General features: G+C 44.2%; 2 protein-coding genes across 2 annotated transcripts in view; one reads left to right on the top strand and one right to left on the bottom strand.

Moving 5' to 3' along the window:
• The window catches only part of PPM1L (protein phosphatase, Mg2+/Mn2+ dependent 1L), a 196,869-nt gene that overhangs the window by 166,193 nt on the left and 6,961 nt on the right, over positions 1-23,715 (top strand). Inside the window, exon 3 of the mRNA XM_054039405.1 lies at positions 18,079-18,240. Within this exon, the coding sequence (XP_053895380.1) occupies positions 18,079-18,240 (162 nt within the window). The remainder of the gene's footprint in view (positions 1-18,078; positions 18,241-23,715) is intronic.
• B3GALNT1 (beta-1,3-N-acetylgalactosaminyltransferase 1 (globoside blood group)) overlaps positions 18,123-23,715 on the bottom strand; it is a 36,389-nt gene continuing 30,796 nt past the window's right edge. Inside the window, exon 6 of the transcript XR_008446156.1 lies at positions 18,123-18,209. The gene's annotated coding sequence lies outside the window, so the exon portion shown is untranslated. The remainder of the gene's footprint in view (positions 18,210-23,715) is intronic.

Here is a 23,715-nt window from a genome sequence, read left to right as displayed (position 1 = left end):
CATTACCTGTGTCAATGGAGTGGTATGCCCGTTCGGTCCATCCTGGAGTGGCTGAGAAAATTGGTGCAAAGCTTGTGCACAGCTCCTTGATCTGCTGTCGCTGCAGACGTCCAAGGGTCATGGAGAGGTCCACCTCTTCCACGCCACCATCCTTTTTTCCTTCGTAGTAGACACCTTCAGGCCACTCCGCGTCATCTGTTTCCTGGGCTGTAAACTGGCAAACGTTTAATTCTCTGGAATAAAAGGGCTTAAGAGAATTAACATGGTATACTTTAGGCTTTATGTTGGAGGCGGGGGAGGCTATGAGATAGTTAACAGCTCCTAGGCGCTCCTGGACCGTGAATGGTCCTTCCCACGACGCTTCCATTTTATGGGCCTGGATTGCCTTTAAGACCATGACTTGGTCTCCTACTTTGAAGGACCGTTCTCTGGAATGTTTATCATACCAGGCCTTTTGCTCTTCCTGAGCATCCTTTAGGTTTTCTTTAGCAAGGGCCAAAGAATGTCGGAGGGTGTTTTGTAGGTTGCTTACAAAGTCTAGAATGTTTGTTCCTGGAGAAGGCGTAAACCCCTCCCATTGTTGCTTCACCAACTGTAATGGCCCCTTAACCTCACGGCCATACACAAGTTCAAATGGTGAAAACCCTAAACTGGGATGTGGTACAGCCCTGTAGGCAAAAAGCAACTGCTGCAACACTAGGTCCCAATCATTGGAGTGTTCATTTACAAATTTACGTATCATGGCCCCCAAAGTTCCATTAAACCTCTCCACCAGGCCATTGGTTTCATGGTGGTAAGGGGTGGCAACCAAGTGATTCACCCCATGAGCTTCCCACAGGTTTTCCATGGTTCCTGCCAGGAAGTTAGTTCCCGAATCTGTAAGGATGTCGGAGGGCCAACCTACCCTGGCAAAAATGTCTGTTAATGCCTGGCACACACCTTTAGCCCTGGTGTTGCTTAAGGGTACTGCTTCCGGCCATCGGGTAGCAAAATCCATGAAAGTCAGTACGTACTGCTTTCCTCTGGGTGTCTTCTTTGGGAAAGGACCCAGAATATCCACAGCTACGCGCTGAAATGGGACCTCAATTATGGGTAGTGGCTGGAGAGGGGCTTTAACCTGGTCTTGGGGTTTTCCCACTCGTTGGCACACCTCACAAGACCGGACATAATTAGCAACGTCCTTGCCCATTCCCTCCCAGTGGAAGGACTTCCCCAACCGGTCTTTGGTTCTGTTCACCCCAGAATGGCCACTGGGATGATCATGGGCTAAGCTCAAGAGCTTTACCCGATACTTAGTGGGAACTACCAACTGCCTTTGAGGATGCCAGTCTTCCTGGTGCCCACCAGAAAGAGTCTCCTTGTATAAAAGTCCTTGTTCTACAACAAACCGGGATCGGTTAGAAGAGCTGAGAGGCGGTGGGGTGCTCCGCGCCGCCGCCCAAGCTTTCTGAAGGCTGTCATCTGCTTCCTGCTCGGCCTGGAACTGTTCCCTTGATGCTGGAGACATCAGTTCCTCCTTGGACTGTGGACTGGGGCTTGGTCCCTCTGGAAGCAATGCAGGTGCTGGGGCTGTTTCCATTGACTGTGAACCGCTGTCCGCTGGTGCACTATGTGGTATCTCAGGCTCTGGCTGAGCCTCTTGGGTAGGGTTATCTGCTGCTTCTGCCAGTTCAGGCTCGCTGGTGCCCTCTGGCGTTGGAGTTGTAGACAGGTTTGCAAGGGCTGGACTCAGGGCTGGCAATGGTTCTGGTGCTGGTTGCGTTGCCAGTTCCGGTTCTGGGACTGGCTTTGGCTGGGTCTCTGGGATTGGATCCACTACGGCTGTTGCAGTCGTTGGCAGAGGATCCAGTTCCACCACCTTTGTCTGGGTCTCCGGTAACACAAACGGGGCCCTGGTGGACGGCTTAGGAACAGGGATGGGGGTGAAAGCTTGCTTAGCCTGGCTGCGGGTGACTATTCCCACCCTCTTGGCTACCTTCACATGGTTGGCCAAATCTTCCCCCAGCAGCATGGGAATGGGATAATTGTCATAGACTGCAAAAGTCCACATTCCTGACCAGCCCTTGTACTGGACATGCAACGTGGCTGTAGGCAAGGTTACAGATTGTGACACGAAGGGTTGAATTGTCACTGTAGCCTCTGGGTTGATGAGTTTGGGGTCCACTAGGGATTGGTGGATAGTTGACACTTGAGCCCCAGTGTCCCTCCAAGCGGTAACCTTCCTTCCGCCCACTCTCAAGGTTTCCCTTCGCTCCGAGGGTATGAGAGAGGCATCTGGGTTTGGGGATCTTTGGTGTGATTGGGGTGTAATGAACTGTAATCGGTTGGGGTTCTTGGGGCAGTGAGCCTTTATATGTCCCAGTCCATTACATTTAAAACATCGCCCTGCTAAGGTATCACCGGGACGAGGTTGGTTGGTGGAGACTGGTGTGGTGGGGTGAGAAGGCGTCTGGGGTTTCCCTTGGGATGTGGGTGGGGCCTTGGGTTGTCCCCGGTGGTAAGGTTTTGTTTCGGCTTGCCCCTTCTGATATTCGCTCCAACTGCTAATAGTTTTTTTTTTTTCTGCCACCTCCACCCATTGGGCTCCAATCTCCCCCACCTCAGTTACAGTTTTGGGCTTCCTATCTAGGATGTACCTTTCTATTTCCTCAGGAACACCCTCTAAAAACTGCTCCATTTTTACTAGGGAAAGCAGATCTTCCAGAGATTTAACATTTGCTCCTGATACACAGGCATCACAATTTTTGTCAATGTGGTAGGCATGACGGGTAAATGACACATCCGGTTTCCACTTTAGGGCTCTGAACCGCCGACGGGCATGCTCGGGTGTTAGCCCCATTCTGAGTCTGGCCTTGTTTTTAAAAAGTTCATAACTGTTCATGTGTTCCTTAGGCATTTCAGCCGCCACCTCTGCTAAGGGTCCACTGAGCTGCGGCCTCAGCTCTACCATGTACTGGTCTGCAGTGATGCTGTATCCAAGGCAGGCCCTTTCAAAATTTTCTAAGAAGGCCTCAGTATCATCGCCTGCCTTGTAGATGGGGAATTTTCTGGGATGGGAAGTGGTACCTGGAGGGGGGTTGTTAGCATTGGCTGGTGCATCCTGCTTAGCCTTTGCTACTTCCAGTTCATGCTTCCTTTCTTTTTCTCTCTCCTCCATCTCTTTTTCTTTCAGCTCCATAGTTCTCTTGTGAGCCTCCTCTTTGGCTTTTTCCAGCTCCATCTCTCTTTCATGGGCCTCCTTTTTGGCTTTTTCTTCTCTTTCTCTCTGCTCTGTCTCGAGTTTTGTTAATTGAAGCAGTCTCTGATGTTTTCTTTCATTTTCTTCTGCTTCTAGTTTGGCCAGTTCTATTTTGTTAGCTACTTCTTTGGTAGTCATTTTCCTGTTTTCTTGTGCTGGGTAACCCCCTTTGCAGTTGACAAACTGGGAAGCTCTCAGCTCTGGCTGCTGCAGAGTTAACAGTAACTTTCTAACTAGCTACTCCAGAGGATGTAAAAAGAAAAAAAAAAAACAATTCAGCTTGTAAATACCTTTTACCAGTCATTTGCTAATTGAACCCTTCTCTTAACAAAGGACCTGTAAAAAAAACTTAACACCTCTGCCTTCAGGCAAGGAGAGATAAGATATGCATCTATCTACTTCCAGCTCGGCTTTCCAAGCAGCTAGAAGGAAAAAAAAAATCACTGGCTTTTGGGTTTAAAATGATCCCACCGCTATTCACCATGTCAGGACTGAGATCCCCACTTTGAACTTTAGGGTACAAATGTAGGGGCCTGCATAAAAACTTCTAAGCTTAATTACCAGCTTAGCTCTGGTTCGGCTGCCACCATTTTCAATGGATTCCCTCCCTGGGAAACCTTGAAAAACCTTCACCAAATCCCTGGTGAAAACAAATCCAACCCCTTGGATTTAAAACAAGGGGAAATTAACCATTCCCCTCCTTCCTCCCACCAACTCCTGGTGAATGAAGATCCAAAACCCCTTTGGATCTAAAACAAGGAAAAAATCAATCAGGTTCTTAAAAAGAAGGTTTTTAATTAAAGAAAAAAGGTAAAAATCATCTCTGTAAAATCAGTATGGAAATCAACCTTACAGGGTAATCAAACTTAAAGAGCTCAGAGGACTCCCCTCTAGTCTCAGGTTCAAAGTACAGCAAACAAAGAGAAACACTCTAGTAAAAGGTACATTTACAAGTTGAGAAAAACAAAGGAAAACTAACACGCCTTGCCTGGCTATTTACTTACAAGTTTGAAATAGGAGAGGCTTGTTTAGAAAGATGTGGAGAACCTGGATTGATGTCTGGTCCCTCTCAGTCCCCGAGAACGAACACCGTCCCAAAACAAAGAACACAAACAAAAGCCTTCCCCCCCCAAGATTTGAAAGTATCTTGTCCCCTTATTGGTCCTTTAGGTCAGATGCCAGCCAGGTTACCTGAGCTTCTTAACCCTTTACAGGGAAAAGGATTTTGGAGTCTCTGGCCAGGAGGGATTTATAGTACTGTACACAGGACAGCTATTACCCTTCCCTTTATAGTTATGACAGGGAGGAAAGACCAAGAGCTCTGTTTTAGCCATGTTGAGATTGTGCTGGCAGCTAGACATGAGGAGATGTCAGATGGGCCAAGACTTTAGTTTGGGCAGATGGAGATGGGTCTGGAGAAGAGATGCAGATTTATGTGTTGTCAATATAAAAATAGTTGAATTTGTTTGTGGATGAGATTACCTGAGTTAAGATATGGAGGAAGAAGAGAAGATGGCCAAGGACAGAGCCCCATGGAATCACCACAAAAAATTTGGAGGGGGAATGAGGAGGATCCTCTGAAAGATGCATCAAAGGAGTGATTATAGACATACGGTAGAATCAGAAGAAAACAGAGTCACAGAAGTCAAGGAGGACAAGATTTCAAGAAGAAGAGTATGGTTGATGGTGTCGAATACGGCTGACAGGTCAAGGAGAATGAGGATGAAGTACTGGTTCTGAGCTTTATTTATGAAGAGGTTGTGTAAAGACTTTGCCAGAGCTGCTCAGTTGAGTGCAAGGGGTGGAAGCTAGATTGGGTCTAGGATGGAATTGGCGGAGGGGAACTCCAGAGTGATTATAATCATTATAATAATTATAGACTGTGCAGTCAATAAGCTTAGAGATGAAAGGGAGATGGGGCAGTAGTTGGAGAGGAAAGTGGGGTCAAGGGTGGGTTTTTTAAGATGGAGAAGACTAAAAAATGTTTCTATTGTGAAGGGAAAGAGCCACTGGAGAGTGAGAGATTGAGAAGAATAAGGGAGGAGATGGGTTGGGATGGGGTCACTGACTCAAGTGGAGGCATTAGAACAGGAGAGCAGACAAGAAACATCTGTGACAGGGAAGGAGGAGACGGTTGTAGAAGAGGAAAGGCAACTTGATGAGAATGGAATGGTCATGTGATATTTTGTTAATTTTTCTCTTGAAAGATCAGCAAGATCCTGTGCACAAAGAGAAGTCGAGGCAGAAGATCGGGAGGGCTTCAGGGGTGAGTCAAAGGTGGCGAAAAGGCAGGTGGGATTCAATTAAGTTGGAGACTGTCAAGGGCTTTCCACCAGAGACACTCCGCAGAGTGAGGGGCAGGAGCAGGGGAGGTGAATATTGGGGATTAGCAAGGCTGGTGTTTGGTGGAAGGGATGAGAGGGAGGCAAAAGAGTCGGTGGTGGAGGAGAATGACACCTGGAGAAAATCAACAACCATATCAGTGGAAGAAAGAAGAGAGCACAGGGAGGACAATGCTGAGAGCAAATGAGAGGTCATCTATGCTGACAGACTGGAAGTCATGGAAGTGTAAAATGAGAAGGTAAGTTGGGGGTGATGGGTAATGCTGAAAGAGACTAGGTGGTTATGTATGCAGTGTTGTTGTAGCCATGTTTGTTCCAGGATATTAGAGACAAGGTGGATGAGGTAATATCTTTTATTGGGCCAATTTCCATTAGTAAAAGAGACAAGCTTTCAAGCTACACAGAGGGCTTCTTTACTTGTGGCCAGAAGAAGAGCTCTGTGTAAGCTCAAAAGCTTGCTTTCTCACCTACAGAAGTTGATCCAATAAAAGATATTACCTCACCCACAATGTCTCTCTAACAAGGTGGTTATGGTCAGAGAGGAGAAGTGCAGCAACAGCTTGATCTGAGAGACAGCAGCATTTGGTGAAGATCAAGTAAAGTGAATAGCTCTTTTGGGGAGTGAGAAAGTTGATCCAGGGCTGCAGATCAAATGGAGAGCTGATATTTAAAGCTGTCTGGACAGCCTTACACAGTTGCTGTAGTCTTGGTGGCGGTTGTTATTATTTGTGTTATTGTAGTGCCTTAGGGTCCTGGTCCATAACTTCTGTGTTTGTACAGCACCTAGCACAAAACAAAGATAGTCCCTATCCCAAAGAACTTAGTCCTCATTTTACATCTACTTATTTAATCTTTCCTGTTGTGTGATTGTCAATGAGTGTTCACCTTGTCCACATTGTTATTCACTAAGTTCCAGTCCTTTGCTGCTCCTTTTGAATTCAGCCTTTGGAATTACTTGTGCATAGATGTTGGTCCCAGACCTCCACTTTGTCCCTTTCTGCATGCATCAGCTACATCATCTCTTAGCTCCCCCCATAACATCCTTCAGTGAATATATCCAAACGTGAAATCCTGTCAACAAGAGGGGGCACCTTCAACTATTTTTAGATTCACTCTGAGCTCTTCTCCATATTTATCTGTGTCAATCTTATCCAGCTTTATTCTCTCCCCCCCCCAATGTGGCCCAATTGCATTTTCTCTCTTTTTTTTGTTAATTTTTTTCACCTTGATGAAACAATGGCGGATGCTGCTGCTGCTCCTCAGCAGATTTGGAAATTAAAAGGACTGTTCAGAGCATCAATAAAGGGAATATAAAGCAAACTGTTTAGAAATTAAGACCAGTAATATTTCTTTGATTATAGTAATGTATGGAACATTAGGTACCATAACCACAAAATAAGGTCTTAGTTTGTCAGTATTTTTCTTTATAAGGTGAATATAGTGTCCATGAAAAAAGCTACATGGACATACATTGTGAATAAAGTCCTCTTTTTTAGCCATATAAGTCCTAGAACCCCGGCAGTGGCAGTGCAAAGAAAAGTATAACAGGGGTGTATAACTTCTGCGGTTTAAAAAAAAGGACTTTGTTCCCAAGAAAGGTCACTGGTGCACAATTCTTTGCATTTCTCCCCTAAAATACAATGCCTAAAGCTGAACTTAGTCCTGAGAGGAAGTTTACAGAATCAGTCAAACCTTAGCCTTTCTGCTGAGACCGCTAATCACTGTGCCAGTTGTGACTGGTGGTTGATTTTATTTATTTAACTGTGTGGATATTTGTCCAATAGATACTGGACTTACAACACCAACTCATTTTTCATAGCCCACTGAACAGCCTTCAGCTGGCAATGACTATTCATCAGAGTGAGACTGAACCAATGACCTAATGAAGTTGGAAAGCACTGTATCCAGTTGCAAATACCTTGACCCACTTTGTACACCCATATAGAGTCATATCCGACTCCCAAGGAAGTAAATGGGAATCCTTCAATGGACTGTAAAGGGAGCTGGATCTTGCCTGTAGTATGTAATTACTTTTAAACCAGGTTTCTCTTATTTTCTGATGAATTTCTCTTCTTTAGACAAAATAATTATGTAAAACCCAGCAGAGTCAGTGCATCCTTGACTTTTACCATTTACACTTTTTAACTCTAAATTCTAATTGTAGAAATCTTATTCCATTAAAAAAAAAAAATTGTCTATGCAGCCGGTATACTACAGGGTTTCAATTTCCTGAGGATTTCTTTTTAAACTGCTCAGCAGGGTATTATTCAGCTGGTTGTAACTAGGGACTAATACAACATGTTCTCAATTCCAGACCCTTTATGTTGGGAATTTTCCACTGTGCAGTTGCATTAAATCTGGATGCAACTGATGAGCACAATGTTTTCTACCTCCATACAAGGTTAAACGAATGAAATAAAATAGATGGAAAGGCAAACAGTAAAATAAGTTTGCTTTCTCATGCAATGGCAGGGTGTATGGTGAGGTCAGGGATTCAGTGCTAACTCAGCCATCATTCAGGCAGTGTGGTAAAGATTGAAACTACTGAACTTTCATAAATCAAATTGGAAATTATATCCTGTCTTCAGTTCTTTTCTCTCACGCTTACATAGCACATATATACCGTAAGGCTATATTCATAGTTACATCCATAATTACAAATGCTAAACAAAAATTACATTTATGAAATACTTTTCTTTGTAAATATCTTGATCTCCAGAGTGTTGTCTGTAATATTTTTCTTACCTATATAGTCTTCAGGTTTCTGTACACCTGATGGTATTCATTTTTACCTTATTTACATAGTCGATGGGGAAAAAATATGTTCTGTTAGCATCACTAGAAAAGGGGAAGGTTATTTGCTGAGCATCAAGATAAATTTGTTCACATGAGAGACAATGGAGTCTGTTGCAAATGTCAAACTAAGAAGGCAACTAAGGTTAAAAACTGAGGTTTTATGCTATCCACTCACCTTTCAATTGCTATATCTTTCTAGAGTTACTCTAGAAACTCTGAAAGTAAAAATAATTGTAAAAGTGTGGCAAATGTACAGATAATACCAGCTGTTGTACTGTTTGAGTCCTATTACATCTGGTTGCCATTTTGTATTTCACTCCTGAGATGCAATGAGTCCTTTTCAGCTTTATTTTCAATTCAAACAGGTTATTTGACCTTTACCTTTGCTCCACCATATTTGGCTTGAAAACAAAAGCTTTTAAAAATGTAAACAAATCTGTTTTGTTAGGTCTTAGGAGCATATCCAAAAAGACAGTCAGCAGATTTCAGGACTCTATAGATCCCTGCAGTCTGACAGCACTTTACTTACTACTTGTACCTCTGTGTCAGAAGTAAATGAGGGTGTAGTCTCTTGCCTTAATTTTCTTATTCAGAAGGAGCTTTGTGCAGTTGAAAAACGGATACTGTTGTTCAGGCAGAGAATTCAGTGATCTCAAAGTTGCTGTATGTTGTTTTTTAGTTTGAATGAACAACTGCACTGTGCCAAAGTAGTTTGCATCCTTCATTTTGAACTGCAGACTAACAGGCTTGCTACCCAGGGTCCTGAAAGGTAGCAATCTTATCCTATAGTAAGGGCTAGCTCCAGCTGGCAAATCCCTGTTATCATAAGCAGTAATAAAATAATAATAAATAAATATTTAACAGGAACACTTATCCATAGATCTCATAACTTCAAATATGAGTAAGGATCATCATCCCTAATTTACAAATAGAGGTAAATGAATCTTAAGATTGTATACATACTAGGCTTTTATAAAAAATTCCCACTGTTGTATCTCCATGGGTGGCAAGTAATGATGGGAATGCTAGTACAGACAGTGCTCTCAGAAGGTGTTGAAATCACAGAATCCTCTAAATCTGCTTAGATCAATACAACACAGTAACACTAGTAGCCACTGGTGCCTTGTCTGTTTTAGTGCTACCACCAATGCAGCTGCACTTGTGGGAAATTTTTCATACCTGGTACAGATAAGATCAGAGAAGTTGAAGCTATGCAGTGAGCATGTGGCAGAGTTAGTAATAGAATACAGGTTGCATGGTGCTCAATCCCATCGATTATGACTGGCCCTTTTAATGTGTCCATTTTAAATAAACTCAGTGACTTCAGTACAATTTTGTTTGACTTTTAGTTAAAGAATGTTTCTGCCAGGCAACTGATTTTTGTTGGCTCCTTAGGTCTTTGCATAAGAGAGGCGCATATATATGTACACACACAAACACACACACACACACAGAGTGTAATTAGGTGAACCCTCAAATTTTATTAAAGCCAATGTTAAAAAAAATTATATAGTACATGGTTTGAGAAAAGAGTGTCTGTACATCTGGGTATAGTGCTTAGGTTATCCACAAATACAAAGTTTGTTTTTAAAGTCATATGATACATAGAATACTTAATCAGCAATAACCAAATTTAGGTGAATAGATTTAACAATACAGTTTAGATATTAGAATCCGAATACTGAGGTACATCACTCATGAAAAGTTGTACAGAGATTTGGTTGTGGAAAGCAAAATATAACAATGAGTGGAGATTGTTCCTCAGTAATTGAGGATTAGGTAGGTTGTCCATTTAGAAAATACAATCCATGAGGAAAGTACTTCAGTTACTTTCCTGACTGTGCATCTCATCATACTAAAATTAACATTTTTTTCTTAGCAACAAACTGGAAGCTGTTCCCACTCAGTTTTATAACCTTTCAGTCAGCTGCAAAAAAATTATATAACCAACTGTATAGTGAAAAATATTTCCAGGTTGAAGCTGTGCAGAACAGACCCTTATTTTAAGTCATCCTTGAGAACCAACACAGAGCATCTAAACAGAATATTGTACTTATACCAGTCATGACATCATCAAGTATGAACACAGGGATTACAAACACTGAAACACTGCAATTCCTGATGTGGACAACCACGCAGCAAGTCACTGACATTATAAGGATTTAGATTTAAGACCCCCAGAACATAGGCTCAAATCCTAATTCATCTCTGCAGGAGTCCAGGCACAGAGGCCTGAAGTCACTGCTAATAGTTGGATGTATAGGACTTCTAGTTTGATGAATTCTCTGAATCTTTGGTTTAAAATCTTTTGTTTAAAAGGATTCAGGTGGGGAGATCCTGCTTTGAAAGCACTCCCTGTACTCCTGAGAAGCCATGATGATTCCTTGGGGAAGCAGGCTTGCTAGCATTGCTAAATCTATGATGTCAAATTCCCACTAGACCAACATCTGTAGGACATGCCATCAGGAACTTCTTGCAGAACTCCATCTTATATATCCCACCGACTAGCTCATGCAGCTCCCATGGTCCCCTCCCTGGCACTGGCAGCATGGCTAGATCATCCTGTTGCCCCTGCTCACAACAAGCAGCTTCCCCGCTACTAACTGGCCGCATATGACTGCTTGTCAGTGCAGCAGTAACATATGGTCTTTATGTTCTAAGTTGTGGTTTCTCCATGGAACATGCTATGTAGAGTAGCTGTTCCCCTCCACCTCCTCCTTTTGGCTGCATAGTGGTTCTGCATCATTAGCTATCTACCTTAAATAGTCCTAGAAGCTACAGGCAAATTCCATAATTGCAGGTGTGCTTCTCCTATGTGCAGCCCTCCTGTTTTGCCTACCCCATTTCTGTGAGGGTTTGGTTTATCTATTTTCCTGTGATCCACATAAGGATGGGCATATACGTGCTGTAGACGTGGTTTGTGTTTTCTGAGGTCCATTTTTATCCAGATCCCTTTATGCATCATACTCCTTCTAATGTAGATAAATAAATACATGTCAGAAAAGTTATTAAAGATTTTGGATACCGCCCATCCCTGTCTTTTCCGAGCTAATGCTATTTTTCCTTGTTAGTTTCTATTATGTGAGATGGTAAAAACCTCACTCTTAAGAATAATCAGATATAAGTTAGCTAACAGGTGAAAATTCACCTTGTACTTTTTTGACCTAGGTTAAAAAGAAAAGAAAGCAACCTGGAATTTAATTTTATTTACTGTTAAATGATACTGGAGTATGGGTTGTGTTGATGTGAAACTAAATTAATTTCAGCAGTACTCCGTAGTCTCAGCTAAATGTCAGGAACTTTCTATGGAAGTATGTAAATGAACATTAAAAAAGGCTTGTTTGCTCCTTTAAAATATTCATTACATTGTGATAGCAAGTCTAAAGTCCCCTAAAGCAGGGCAATATTTTTAAAAAGCTAGAGTTCAAATGTATACGACCATCAATATATTGCAGTGATGGAAAAGAAGAAAAAACAGAAGGTGTTTTCTTTGTTGGTTTTAGTTTTGTGCAGGTTGTGTGCTCTGTATCAAATATTGGAAATGAATAACATTTAAATTTTTAAAAAGATGGTACTGGGATGACACATCAGTGTTGACCATTATCACCTGTAAGAGTGGATGAGGAATATTAAGAACTCTGGGCCTGATGATGGTGTATAGCCATGCCTTCCTGTATTTCTTTGTTGCATCTCTGGGTTCCCTACCGGCAATTTACATTGTTGGCATTTGTTTTGCTAGGTGTTCTAGCCATATAATCACTCTCTCCAGCAATTTATGAAGCACAAATTGTGGAAGGCTTGAAGTATCACAGCTTTTGCTGCCATGTCCATTGGATATTTTGCTTGCTGATTTACAGTACAATAGGGCCCTTCATCAAGAATTAAAGCAACCCCAAGAACATGCTTTTCTCTTTCTCTCTCAGAAGAGCTGGTTTGTTTAGTGATGTTTTAATGTTTAACTGCTATTTTTTTATTGTTAAGTGTTTGATGGAGTAATTTATTTATATTGATAAATCATTGTACTAAAAAATAATCCAGTCTTCTGATGTGTTTATAAATATCATAGGCATCTGAAATAGGTAAATACTATTCAGTAATTCAAGGATATTCTCTTTACACAGAGCAGTTTGTCTGGAAGTATTCTTTAAAATATATCTTGCCTGAAACAGAACTTGCTAATACATGAGTATTTGTCATACACCTCTACCTTGATACAACGCTGTCTTCGGGAGCCAAAAAAAAATCTTACCGTGTTATAGGTGAAACCGCGTTATATCGAACTTGCTTTGATCCAGAGTGTGCAGCCCGCCCCCCCCCCCCCCAACACTGCTTTACATCCAAATTAGTGTTATATCGGGTCACATTATATCAAGGTAGCAGTGTATTGTCCAGAGATGAAAACACAATAGGTGTCTAGAAGAGAGGCATATATACTTGCCAGCTATACTGAAATAGTGCAGAAAGGAAAGTAGGGAAGGGATTATCAACAATTGTCACACACAAGTATGTTTTGTAGTTAGGATGACTTACAAGATATCAGTTTGGGTTTTTTTTCTGACCTCCAATTTCAAGAGACTAAGAAATTTAGGGAGAAGGGACAGAAATGCAGGAACAAACAACTGATACACCTCCAAAATGTTTACCATCATTGTTCCCTCTGATACCCCACAATAACATTCCTATATTATTTATTTCTAATGATTCCTGGTTCTTTGTTTTCAATGACAGCATGAAAATTAAAGTATGTTCATATGCAGGGGGTGTAGAGGAGCGGACTCACCCCTGCAGCGCCTCCTGCTGGTCATCTGGGGAATCAGCTCAATCCAGTCATCAGAGCGCCCTCTGCAGGCTAGTGGTCCACCTGTCCTCTCGCCCCATGTCCCTCCCAGACCCCAGTGCCCTTTTATCTGGGGTGCTGCCCCCGGCAGTACACCCCTCAGTACTAGGGGAACCCCCACCCACTATCCCTACCTCACCTCAGGATAAGGCCACTGCCAGTCACCAACTAGCCCCCGCTCCCTGGGGCAGACTGCAGTATAGGCCACTCATCATCAGCAAGGTTGGGTTTGGACCTGCTGCCTTGACCTAGCCCTGGGCTGCCCTCTGCAATCCCCAGTACCCCTTGGCCTTCTGCTAGGCCGCAGTCTGGGGCTTTCCAGGCTGGAGATCCTCAGTCTTTCTCCAGCCCTACTCCACTCAGGTACCCTGTGCCTAGCTCACTGCAGCCAGGCCCTTCTCCTTCTGAAGGCAGAGAGAGACTCTCTGTGCTCCTGGCTCCCAGCCTTTTTATACAGGCCAGCTGTGGCCTGATTGGTAGGGTTACCATACGTCCTCTTTTTCCCGGACATGTCCGGCTTTTCGGCAGTCAAACCCCCGTCCGGGGGGAATTGCCAAAAAGCGGAACATGTCCGGGAAAATGGCGGCTCTGTTTAAGAGCCCGGCTGCCTGAACGCTACCGGCTTCGGGCAGCCCCGTGCCTGGAGACCCTGCGCCGCTGGAGCCCGGGAGGGGAAGTGCCCGGCTGGGGGCGCAGGGTCTGGAGGCACGGGGCTGCCCGAAGCCGGTAGCGCTCCGGCAGCCCGGCTCTTAAATAGAGCCGCGGGGACTGGAGCCTCCAGCCGCCGGGGCTGTGTGTAACTGACACAGTGTCAGTTACACAGAGCCCCAGCCGCTGGAGGCTCTGTTTAAGAGCCGGGCTGCCCGAGCGCTACCGGCTTCAGGCAGCCCCGTGCCTGGAGACCCTGCGCCCCCAGCCGGGCACTTCCCCTCCCGGGCTCCAGCGGCGCAGGGTCTCCAGGCACGGGGCTGCCCGAAGCCGGTAGCTCTCGGGCAGCCCGGCTCTGTGTAACTGACACTGTGTCAGTTACACACAGCCCCGGCGGCTGGAGGCTCCAGTCCCCGCGTCTCTATTTAAGAGCCGGGCTGCCCGAGCGCTACCGGCTTCGGGCAGCCCCGTGCCTCCGGACCCTGCGCCGCCGGAGCCCGGGAGGGGAAGTGCCCGGCTGGGGGCGCAGGGTCTGGAGGCACGGGGCTGCCCGAAGCCGGTAGCGCTTGGGCAGCCCAGCTCTTAAACAGAGCAGGGGCGGCTGGAGCCTCCAGCCCCCGGGGCTCTGTGTAACTGACCCAGTGTCAGTTACACAGAGCCAAAGAGGAGAAAAGCCTCCAGCCCCCGGGGCTCTGTGTAACTGACACAGTGTCAGTTACACAGAGCCCCAGCCGCTGGAGGCTCTGTTTAAGAACCGGGCTGCCCGAGAGCTACCGGCTTCGGGCAGCCCCCTTGCCTCCGGACCCTGCGCCCCCAGCCGGGCACTTCCCCTCCCGGGCTCCGGCGGCGCAGGGTCCGGAGGCACGGGGGCTGCCCAAAGCCGGTAGCGCTGGAGCAGCCCGGCTCTTAAACAGAGCCTAAGAGGAGCAGAGCCTCCAGCTGCGGGGGCTCTGCTCCTCTTCGGCTCTGTGTAACTTATACAGTGTAAGTTACGCAGAGCCGCCGGAGCCCCGGAGGGGAAGTGCCCGGCCGGGGGCACGGGGTCCGGAGGCATGGGGGCTGCCCAAAGCCCGAGCGCTACCGGCTTCACGGTTTGCTGGGCAGCCTCCAGACCCTGCGCCCCCGGCTGGGCGCTTCCCCTCCCGGGCACCAGCTGCGCTGGGGAAGTGCCGGCTGGGGGCGCAGGGTCTGGGGGCTGCCCGGGAAACCGTGATGCTGGTAGCACTGGGGCAGCCCTTTCCCCCTGGCTGGGAGGGAGGAGGGGGCGGAGTTAGGGTGGGGGAAGGGGCGGAGTTGGGGCGGGGCTAGGGGTGGGGAAATGGGCGGGGCCATGGCCCATGGAGGGTCCTCTTTTTTTATTTATGAGATATGGTAACCCTACTGATTGGGGCGTGGCCCAGCTGCAGCCACTTCCCCAATCAGCCCAGCTTTTAGAGGGCTGCAGGGCTGCTTTCAAGCCCTGCCAGGCAGGAGTGGATGTCCACCCCGCTATGGGGGGGTTAATGGTAAGTTGCACCAATAACATGCAGGTGAGGCACCTGTTCCGTTTTCAGTTTGCATTGTGTGAACACACGATGGCCGTTTGCTGTGAATTGAGAAGGAGTTACATTGTCAGGGGTATCCTGTGGTCCTTTGCTTTGCGACTGAACAGAGTGCATCATGAGATTTTTTTGCTGTGAATTGTGGGATGCAAAGGGGAAGCCAGGTAGGTTCAAAATATATATGTTTCTGCTGTTTCCACCCCATGCTTCCTTTTGTGTAAGCTAGCACCATTTTTGAATTGCTGTGTGCCAGCATGTACCCAGAAATGCACTGCACTGTCATGGTGACTAGCGTGAAAATGCAGTGGTTCCTTCACTGTATTACAGCATTCAAAACTGAACACATTTGGCACTAGACCTTGCCCGCTGCACCACTGAACAGATGGTGCTGGGTGCAGGGGAATATTCAACAGCAGCAGCAGGAGAACACTACAAAGCTGTTGCAGCAGGACGAGGACACCAAGCTGTTGGAACTAAAGGACCAGTTCCTGACTCAGCTACATAGCATTCAGAACCGTTTCTAGGCCAGTGCCCACTGAGGACATTAATGGTGTGGAGGATGGTCCAGTTCTCTGGAGACCCCACTTATCCTCTGGTGCCCTGATTAATGAAGTGATTCACAGGCTGCTTGGACAGAAGGAAGGAACATTTTAACTATCACCTGTGTAGCTGCAGAATGGAGGTTGAGTGTTCTTTTGGCTGTTTGAAAGGCAGATGGTGCTGCTTATGCAATCATTTGGAAGCAACAGAAAAAAACATCCCGACCATTATAGCTGCATGAGACTAAAGGAGAAAGCCTTAACGATGGGTGGGAGCGTAGGGCACAGAGACTTGGTGGTTTGAGCAGCCAGCAGGGTGCCCCATAGAGAACGCTCACACCCTGCGGAATATTGTCTGGGATGCCTATTGTTCGCATTTTGAGTCTCTATCTTGAACATGCTAATCTGTGGAGAGAAAGATGGGGGTAGATTGTGAGCAGTGCAGTATTGCTTATGGGTGGTGGAAGTGGGACATTATATATTTTTGTAAAACTGTATGAATTATTTTAGCTGTATTTAAAGGATTTTATATTACATGCAGTGATGAATCATAATGGACTAAAATGAATTATAAACAGTTTTTATTATGAAACAGTAACAAAGCCCAGAAATAAGGTTTGAATTGAACTGATGGATAACTAACAGTTGCTTTTTGTTTGAAAATACATTTACCAAAACAATCTGACTAAGTAACAAAAAGCAAACCTTTAAATAAATAGTGCAAACCAAACTGGAAGTGCAACAGTTCAAAAATGGATTATAATATTTATCTAGCTCACAGCTAGGTTGTGGGGTTCATGACTGCAGACTGTTGTTCATTTTTATTTATTTTGCAGGCTCTTTTTATAAACTCAAATTCTTGTTTTATTTCTGTGACTCTTAAGTGTTTTGGAGCATTTACACCATCTTGTCCACGTGCAAGTGTAATCCATAAGCATTAATGTAATGACAATTTTGAAGTTACCTTTTGTTACAAAACTTCAGATTTTCATATAGATAACTCATCTGGACCTCCAGGTCACACAATGATTTCAATTTGACTTTATATTTGGCTTTTGCCTTCCCCAAACTAATACAAGATACAATGTGTATATAAAACTTTATACATAAAATCAAGTTAATCAGATTCCAAACTGGAAAAATGGAAAACATGAAATAGTAGCTTGATTAAAATTGGCCTTTTTTCATTTTCATTTCTACTAAATGGACAAATGAGCCACAATACCTGGGTATCCTTATTTATTTGATACAACAACCAACATACTATATCCTTCAAATCTCTTATTTGCTAACAGTGACCTTAGCCACTTTGCTCTTGTCTTGTCATCGAATATACAGTGCAACATATCCTCAAGTTCGCCCTTGCCACTATCTTAAATCATACCTTATACCCTGATAGCTCCCTGCAGAGGATGTACAACCTATTTACATCTAATGCTGAGGGTTGGCATGGCCAGATGTACATAAGCTCCCAATTTTGACAGCTGTTCTTTCTGTAAAGGCACACAGAAGGTTATACTTAGACCAGATTTATTTTATTAATGTGTTTTTTTTAAAGTAGTAGCTGCCATTCAGTAAGGCTGTTACTAGGCTGTTGTGCCGAGAGAACTTTTCTCTATTACTTTCCTTGACCAGCAAGAGAAGAGAGCTATCAAGCCTAGACTGGGAACTGATTTCCCCCTATCCCAACTTCTCTCTGTGAATTTTATCAAATCTGAGCAACAGACCCCTTATTTTTTAACAGCGATTTTACCCATCATCCCATGAGAGAGAGATACAAGCTGTATCCTGGAAGAAGTTTCTGTTTCCAAGCAGGTTTATGATATAGAGTCATTTTAATACTGTCTAAATGACAAACCAGATGAGAGATGCTAGGCTGGGATTACAGGGTCATTCCCCCAGCACATCAGAGTTAAAATCTGATAGACTAAAAATATTGTTAGACAAAATGGACTGTCACATTTGATCAATGCCATTCAATAGATTGTCATCAAAGTACTAGATGTTTCAGTCAGATACATGCGCTGCTGCTGTTCCCTGTGGCTGCTGAGTACAGATAACAACGGAGGAAACTGCAGTGTAACTAGTGGTGATGTTTATTTCATTGTCTTGCCTCTTTCTCCCCCTTCTTTTTCAGGTACAACCTGTTTGATTGCATTGCTGTCCGATAAAGAACTTACAGTGGCCAATGTTGGTGATTCACGGGGAGTCCTGTGTGATAAGGATGGAAATGCTATCCCTTTGTCACATGATCACAAACCCTATCAACTGAAGGAGAGAAAGAGGATTAAAAGAGCTGGTAAGATTATAAACTTGTCTTGTCAGTTCAAATAAGGCATTCTTTAATAATTCATTCTGTAGATAAGACACAATTATTTTTTTCATATATGTATGCTCCTGAAAGGTGCCAAGTTGACACCTTGGAGAATGAAGTTTCCATGGTATAGAATAATTAGCACTTATATAGCACTTCTCAGCCATAGATCTCAAAGTGCACATGGGTAAACAGAGGCAGAGTCAGCGATTTGTCCAGGACTCCTTAGCAAGTCAGTGGCAAAGCTGGCAATAGCTCCCAAGTCTCCTGACACCCCATTGAGTGTCCTATCCACTGCACCCAGTTGCTTACTTCCACAAATAGGTTAATCAGTGGCAGCAGCAATGCAAGTTTCTCTATATAACACCAACAACCTTTGCTGCAAGAGACCACTTCTAGGAATGAGGGCAGTTGAGTCTGCATAACCTATTCGAACCTCACTACCTCTGCTGAAGCTACTATCAAGGATGCCAGCTGGAATTGAGGTTTCAGAGCATAACACTTGTGTAATAACTTGAGTTCTGAACCACAGTCATGAAGGGTTTAGGACAGGGGTCGGCAACCTCTGGCATGCTGCTCGCCAGGGTAAGCACCTGGTTCAGCCGATCGTGGCTCCCACTGGCCGCAGTTCACCGCGCGCCAATGGAGGCTGTGGGAAGCGGCGCAGGCCGAGGGATGTGCTGGCCATGGCTTCCCACCACCCCCATTGGCCTGGAGCGGCAAACCGCGGCCAGTGGGAGCCGTGATTGGCTGAACCTGCAGACGCGGCAGGTAAACAAACTGGCCCGGCCCGCCAGGGTGCTTACCTTGGCAAGCTGCGTGCCAGAGGTTGCCGACCCCTGCTTTAGGAAGATGTTTCATATTTAGTGAGTGGTATATATTCTTTTAGGGTAGATATGTAGTTTGAGGCCAAGAATTTAGCAAGGCTGAGGAATTGGACATTTGTATGGATAACAAGAATATCCAGTTACATTAGTTAATCATAGAATTGAATCGTAGGACTGGAAGGGACCTTGATAGGTCTTCTAGTCCAGTCCCCTGCACTCAAGGCCGGACTAAGTATTAAATGCTAACAAAGAGCATTGGAATGGAGATAAAACCACATGCTTCAGAGTTTAAACCAATCTAACTATTAGAATTAGAATGAGATCTTCAGAGGGCAGATTATCTCACCTCTGCTTACTGCAGGGTTTCTCCCAATCCCATGCCCTCGGGGTCCCTGAACCTCTGACAGCTATAAGTTGTGACTGGACAGCAGGGGATGGATCACTCAATAATTGCCCTGTTCAGTTCATTCCCTCTGAAACATCTGGCACAGGCCACCGTCAGAAGACAGGATACTGGGCTAGATGGACCATTGGTCTGACCCAGTATGGCCATTCTTATGTTCTTCTGAAGCATTTGGTGGTGGCCACTGTCAGAGACATGATCCTGAACTAGATGGACCTTGGATCTGATCCACTATGGCAATTCCTGTATAAATGAACACACGAGTTTAGATTGTTTGTGCATCAACAGTTCTTTGTCCTGAAGAAACAAAATCTTGCAGATGCTCCTTATAGTTTTTCAGTTTCTTGAGTATTCACAAAAATACAGTAGACATGCTTTTTTAAACCATTATAACCCCTTCCTGGAACTGCTCATCCCTCACCTGAGAAGATTAGATAAACAAATTGCAGAAAAGAAATTTGCTGGTAGAAAAGTGCCATCCCCATCCTTGTCATCCACTCCTCTTACATCTGTCTTGGGATATCATGATCATCCTGTATGACAGAGGCATCTTCCCTGGGGTGTTTTTTTATAACAAGGGATGCTGGTGTCTCAGCACTTGAAAGACCTCCAGTCACATTGACCCCATGACAGCATTCTCTGTCTCTAACATTTGTGCTTCTCAAATCTACCTTTTCCATCTTCCTTAACCCTTTGCCTTTTAAAGAAAAATAAGCCTCAGAGCCTCATTCTGATGAATTTTTGCTCTCAGACATCACCCATCATTTGGCCTGCTAAACCCAGGGTTGTGAGTTCAATCCTTGAAGGGGCCACTTAGGGATCTGGGGCAAAATCAGTACTTGGTCCTGCTAGTGAAGGCAGAGGACTGGACTCGATGACCTTTCAGGGTCCCTTCCAGTTCTGTGAGATAGGTATATCTCTATATATCTCTATAATATTGTATAAGTTTTAGGCATCAGCACCTGAATTCACCCTCCGTGGATTTTCAAGGGCGCCCACTGTAGGCTCCGAGCTCCTCAGCTGTCATTTCTCTTGGGTGGAAACCCACATCTCTCCCTCCTGACCAGGTATTTTTCCAGGCTGCACAGTTCCGTGCCTACACTATGATACTCCTAATAAGCCAGACTGCCTAAAGAGGGCAGCGTCTGCACTTTGCTGTGTCTCAGAAAGCTATGAACAGCTGTAATTGCCTGCAGCTACACAGCTCTTCCTAAGCAAGCACATTTATTCTGATGGTGGAAGCATTACAGAGAAAACATTAAAAACAAAAAATAACCTACACATATGCTAATAAGCTTACCAGAGATCACCCCAACTTCAACAAGGGCTCTGGTAGGAGTCAGTCCTTCAGACTCTGCTAAGAGGTTTTTCTGTGGCTACAAATTCATACCAGCCCTAGCTGAGAATTAGCACCCCCATGAATAGCTCAGTCTTTCCTTTATGCAGCTGGGCCTTTGAACTTGAGACTCTGGGAACAGGTAATCAGTAGACATTGGTCCCCTTCTCAGGGCATAGCTGCAAAAGGCTGGGCTTTTGAATAAACGGAGATGGGGAACTTGCATTCACCTCCCCTTAGAGATTCCCCAGGCAAACCACTTGACACTGCTTTGTTCAAAAGTTCATTTTTGTTTGGCACATTATGCAATACAGTCCTTTGAAGTTCATAATACTTCCCAGAGTTCACATTGCCTCTCCCCCCTACATACAGTCTTGGCTGACACTAATACATAAATCATTCATTTAATACAATAGACTCCAAGGATACTTAAACTTAATTCAGTAAGGTTTTTCAAGAATATTGCAGGAAATTACCATACCTGCAACTCTTGTATCTTAAACAGGCAGCCAATCACATCTTTGTTGTGGTGGCCTTGGGAACCAGGATAGTACATTTAACAGAGCAGCAGACTGGAAGTCAGGAGACCTGGCTTCCATTCCTAAAATGCTATCACTGAACTGATGTTTGGCCTTAGCACAAGCACTTCTGTGCTGTGCCTTAGTTTCTCTGTCTGTAAAATGGAGATGATAATGCTTATTCCCCCATTGTAAAGCATTTAGAGATCTGTGAATTAGTGCTCAGTATTATCACCAGGGAGTGGATCTTGAAGTCTCCTGAGATGCTTCTCTTCCCACTTCTTAAAAAGTCCCTAAAAACTTCCTAACACAAAATGGGATTTTAGAATGGCTTCTATTAGCACCGTATTTATTATTGTTCCCTCCCATTCCTGTTTTTCTAAATTTGTACCAGACATCTGCATTCTCCATTCCTTTCATTTTATGAAGATGAATGTTAGTTATGGATTTGTTTTGTTTTTTACCATGTTGCATAGTGCCCCCAGGGGCTACAGGGGCTGTTTTCAATAGATCCCTCTCTCCTGATGCCTTTTCTTTCAGTACTGGCTGTGACTGTGGGCCTTTAGGGAACCCAATTAATATCAAAGTCCTCTTTATCCGCAAATTACAGTTGCAGCAGCAGTAATACCTAATGTTAAATGCAGGACACTCTCTCAGTAATGGCAATAGAAAAGGCAAATATCTGGCAATGATAAGGTGCAAAAAAAGGGGATATTGAGAAGATCTTAATGGCAAACCCAGTCTGTGTAGTGTGTCCTCCACCAAAGTATTGCAATAAAAGAACAGTTTCCATAGATTGTGCCTTCCTTTTCTAATCCCCAATCTTGAATTTCAGTGAAGCTCACTGTAGTTATTCTGAGCATGATCAGCTGAGAGTTTAGACTTTTCTGACATATTGTTTTTTTGGTTGGAGTTCCTTCATTTTCAGATTTTATTATAATTATCGTTGTTGTTATTAGACCAATACCTTTTTCTCTGGATGCTAGGCAAATCTACTTGGAGCAGAACTCCAGAACCGAGCAGAAGCAAGAGCTAGCCAAGATTTCTAATAAACTTTAAAACTCTAAAGGTCTGTCCTGATAATTCCCTGTTCCTGTGTTTTTGGTCTAGATCATCTCTAAGGGCTTGTCTACACAGGGACATTGAACTTCTTGATTTTTTTTTTCTTATCTTCAGAAGAACAGGTCTTATTAGAAAGATGAATGTTCTAGCTCCCTGACACTCAACAAAAAATACTCTTGCTAGCCTAATAACTTAATGTGTTTTCCTCTCTATTGTGTGTTGTCCCATTTTTATTATCATGATTTATATAACCTTCTGCCTTTATAATGTAGACAGTGCTATTAACAATCCATACCTCTGCTAGATACTTTTACATATTGCTTAACAGCCCTTGAGATTTTAATATTTACAATAAATATAACATAGACACAGAGTGCTAAAATTGTAATTATGAAGTCTATAGCAATACCATAATATATCTGTTACCCCACTTTGCTCCATTTTTCCATTAACTGATCATAAGATTTTTATGCTAATACATTTATAATGATTTAAAACCATGATACTACCTTTGAAGAGGTGGACAGTTAGTCTTATCAAAGGCAATTACAGAAAGACACAAAATAACTACATCATGATGCTGAATTACAATTTTCCCTCATCACATTCCATCATTAGAAGGCAGTATCACAATCAGGGACCCCATGTGTAATACAGTTATGCAGCTGCATAATTGTGTTGCAGGATGAGATTTCACTTAAAAGCTAAGTCCCTAGCCCTGGGATGGAGAAGACAACCATCAGAATGCGAACCTGGAATAAACAGATGCAGTAATCTCTGCCTTAGTCTACAAACAGTGGCTCCGAGAAAATGTTACTTTTCCTGTGCATCTCAATGGCATGTTAACACTGAGGTGACAAATATCACCTGATCTGTCACTTTTGTAGGTAGTGGTAGACATTGAGGTGGAAGAGGACTGGGGTGGGTCAAGGGTTGCTGGAGTGAGGGATGAGGAATTCAAGCCCCTTCCCTCTCACCTCAGTGTAGACTCCCCTCTATTCACAGCCAGAAGTGGGAGGGAAAGAATCCTCTCCTCAATGCCAAACCTCTCAGCTGCCTCCCCAAACAACCTCACAGCTTCCTGTGTGAGCTAAACCCTGCTGGTGTTCCCTACCTAACAACGAAACCTCCATATTCTCCTGACAAGTCTTTCATTGCTGCTCTTTGTGGTCAGAACAAAACTTGCAGAACTTTGAAAGTAAAAATTTTGGGGGCTGCCGAAAATAAACTAAATCTAATACCAAAGTAAATAACACAGACTGACTGGACTAGGAGAGGGGAGAAACAGCTTTTGGGAGCGAGATGCGGTCTTTG

The sequence above is a fragment of the Malaclemys terrapin genome, chromosome 9 (assembly GCF_027887155.1).
Source record: "Malaclemys terrapin pileata isolate rMalTer1 chromosome 9, rMalTer1.hap1, whole genome shotgun sequence".
Lineage (NCBI taxonomy): Eukaryota > Metazoa > Chordata > Testudines > Emydidae > Malaclemys > Malaclemys terrapin.
The sequence above is the reverse complement of the archived record's forward strand: the minus strand, read 5'-3'. Positions and strand labels throughout refer to the sequence as shown.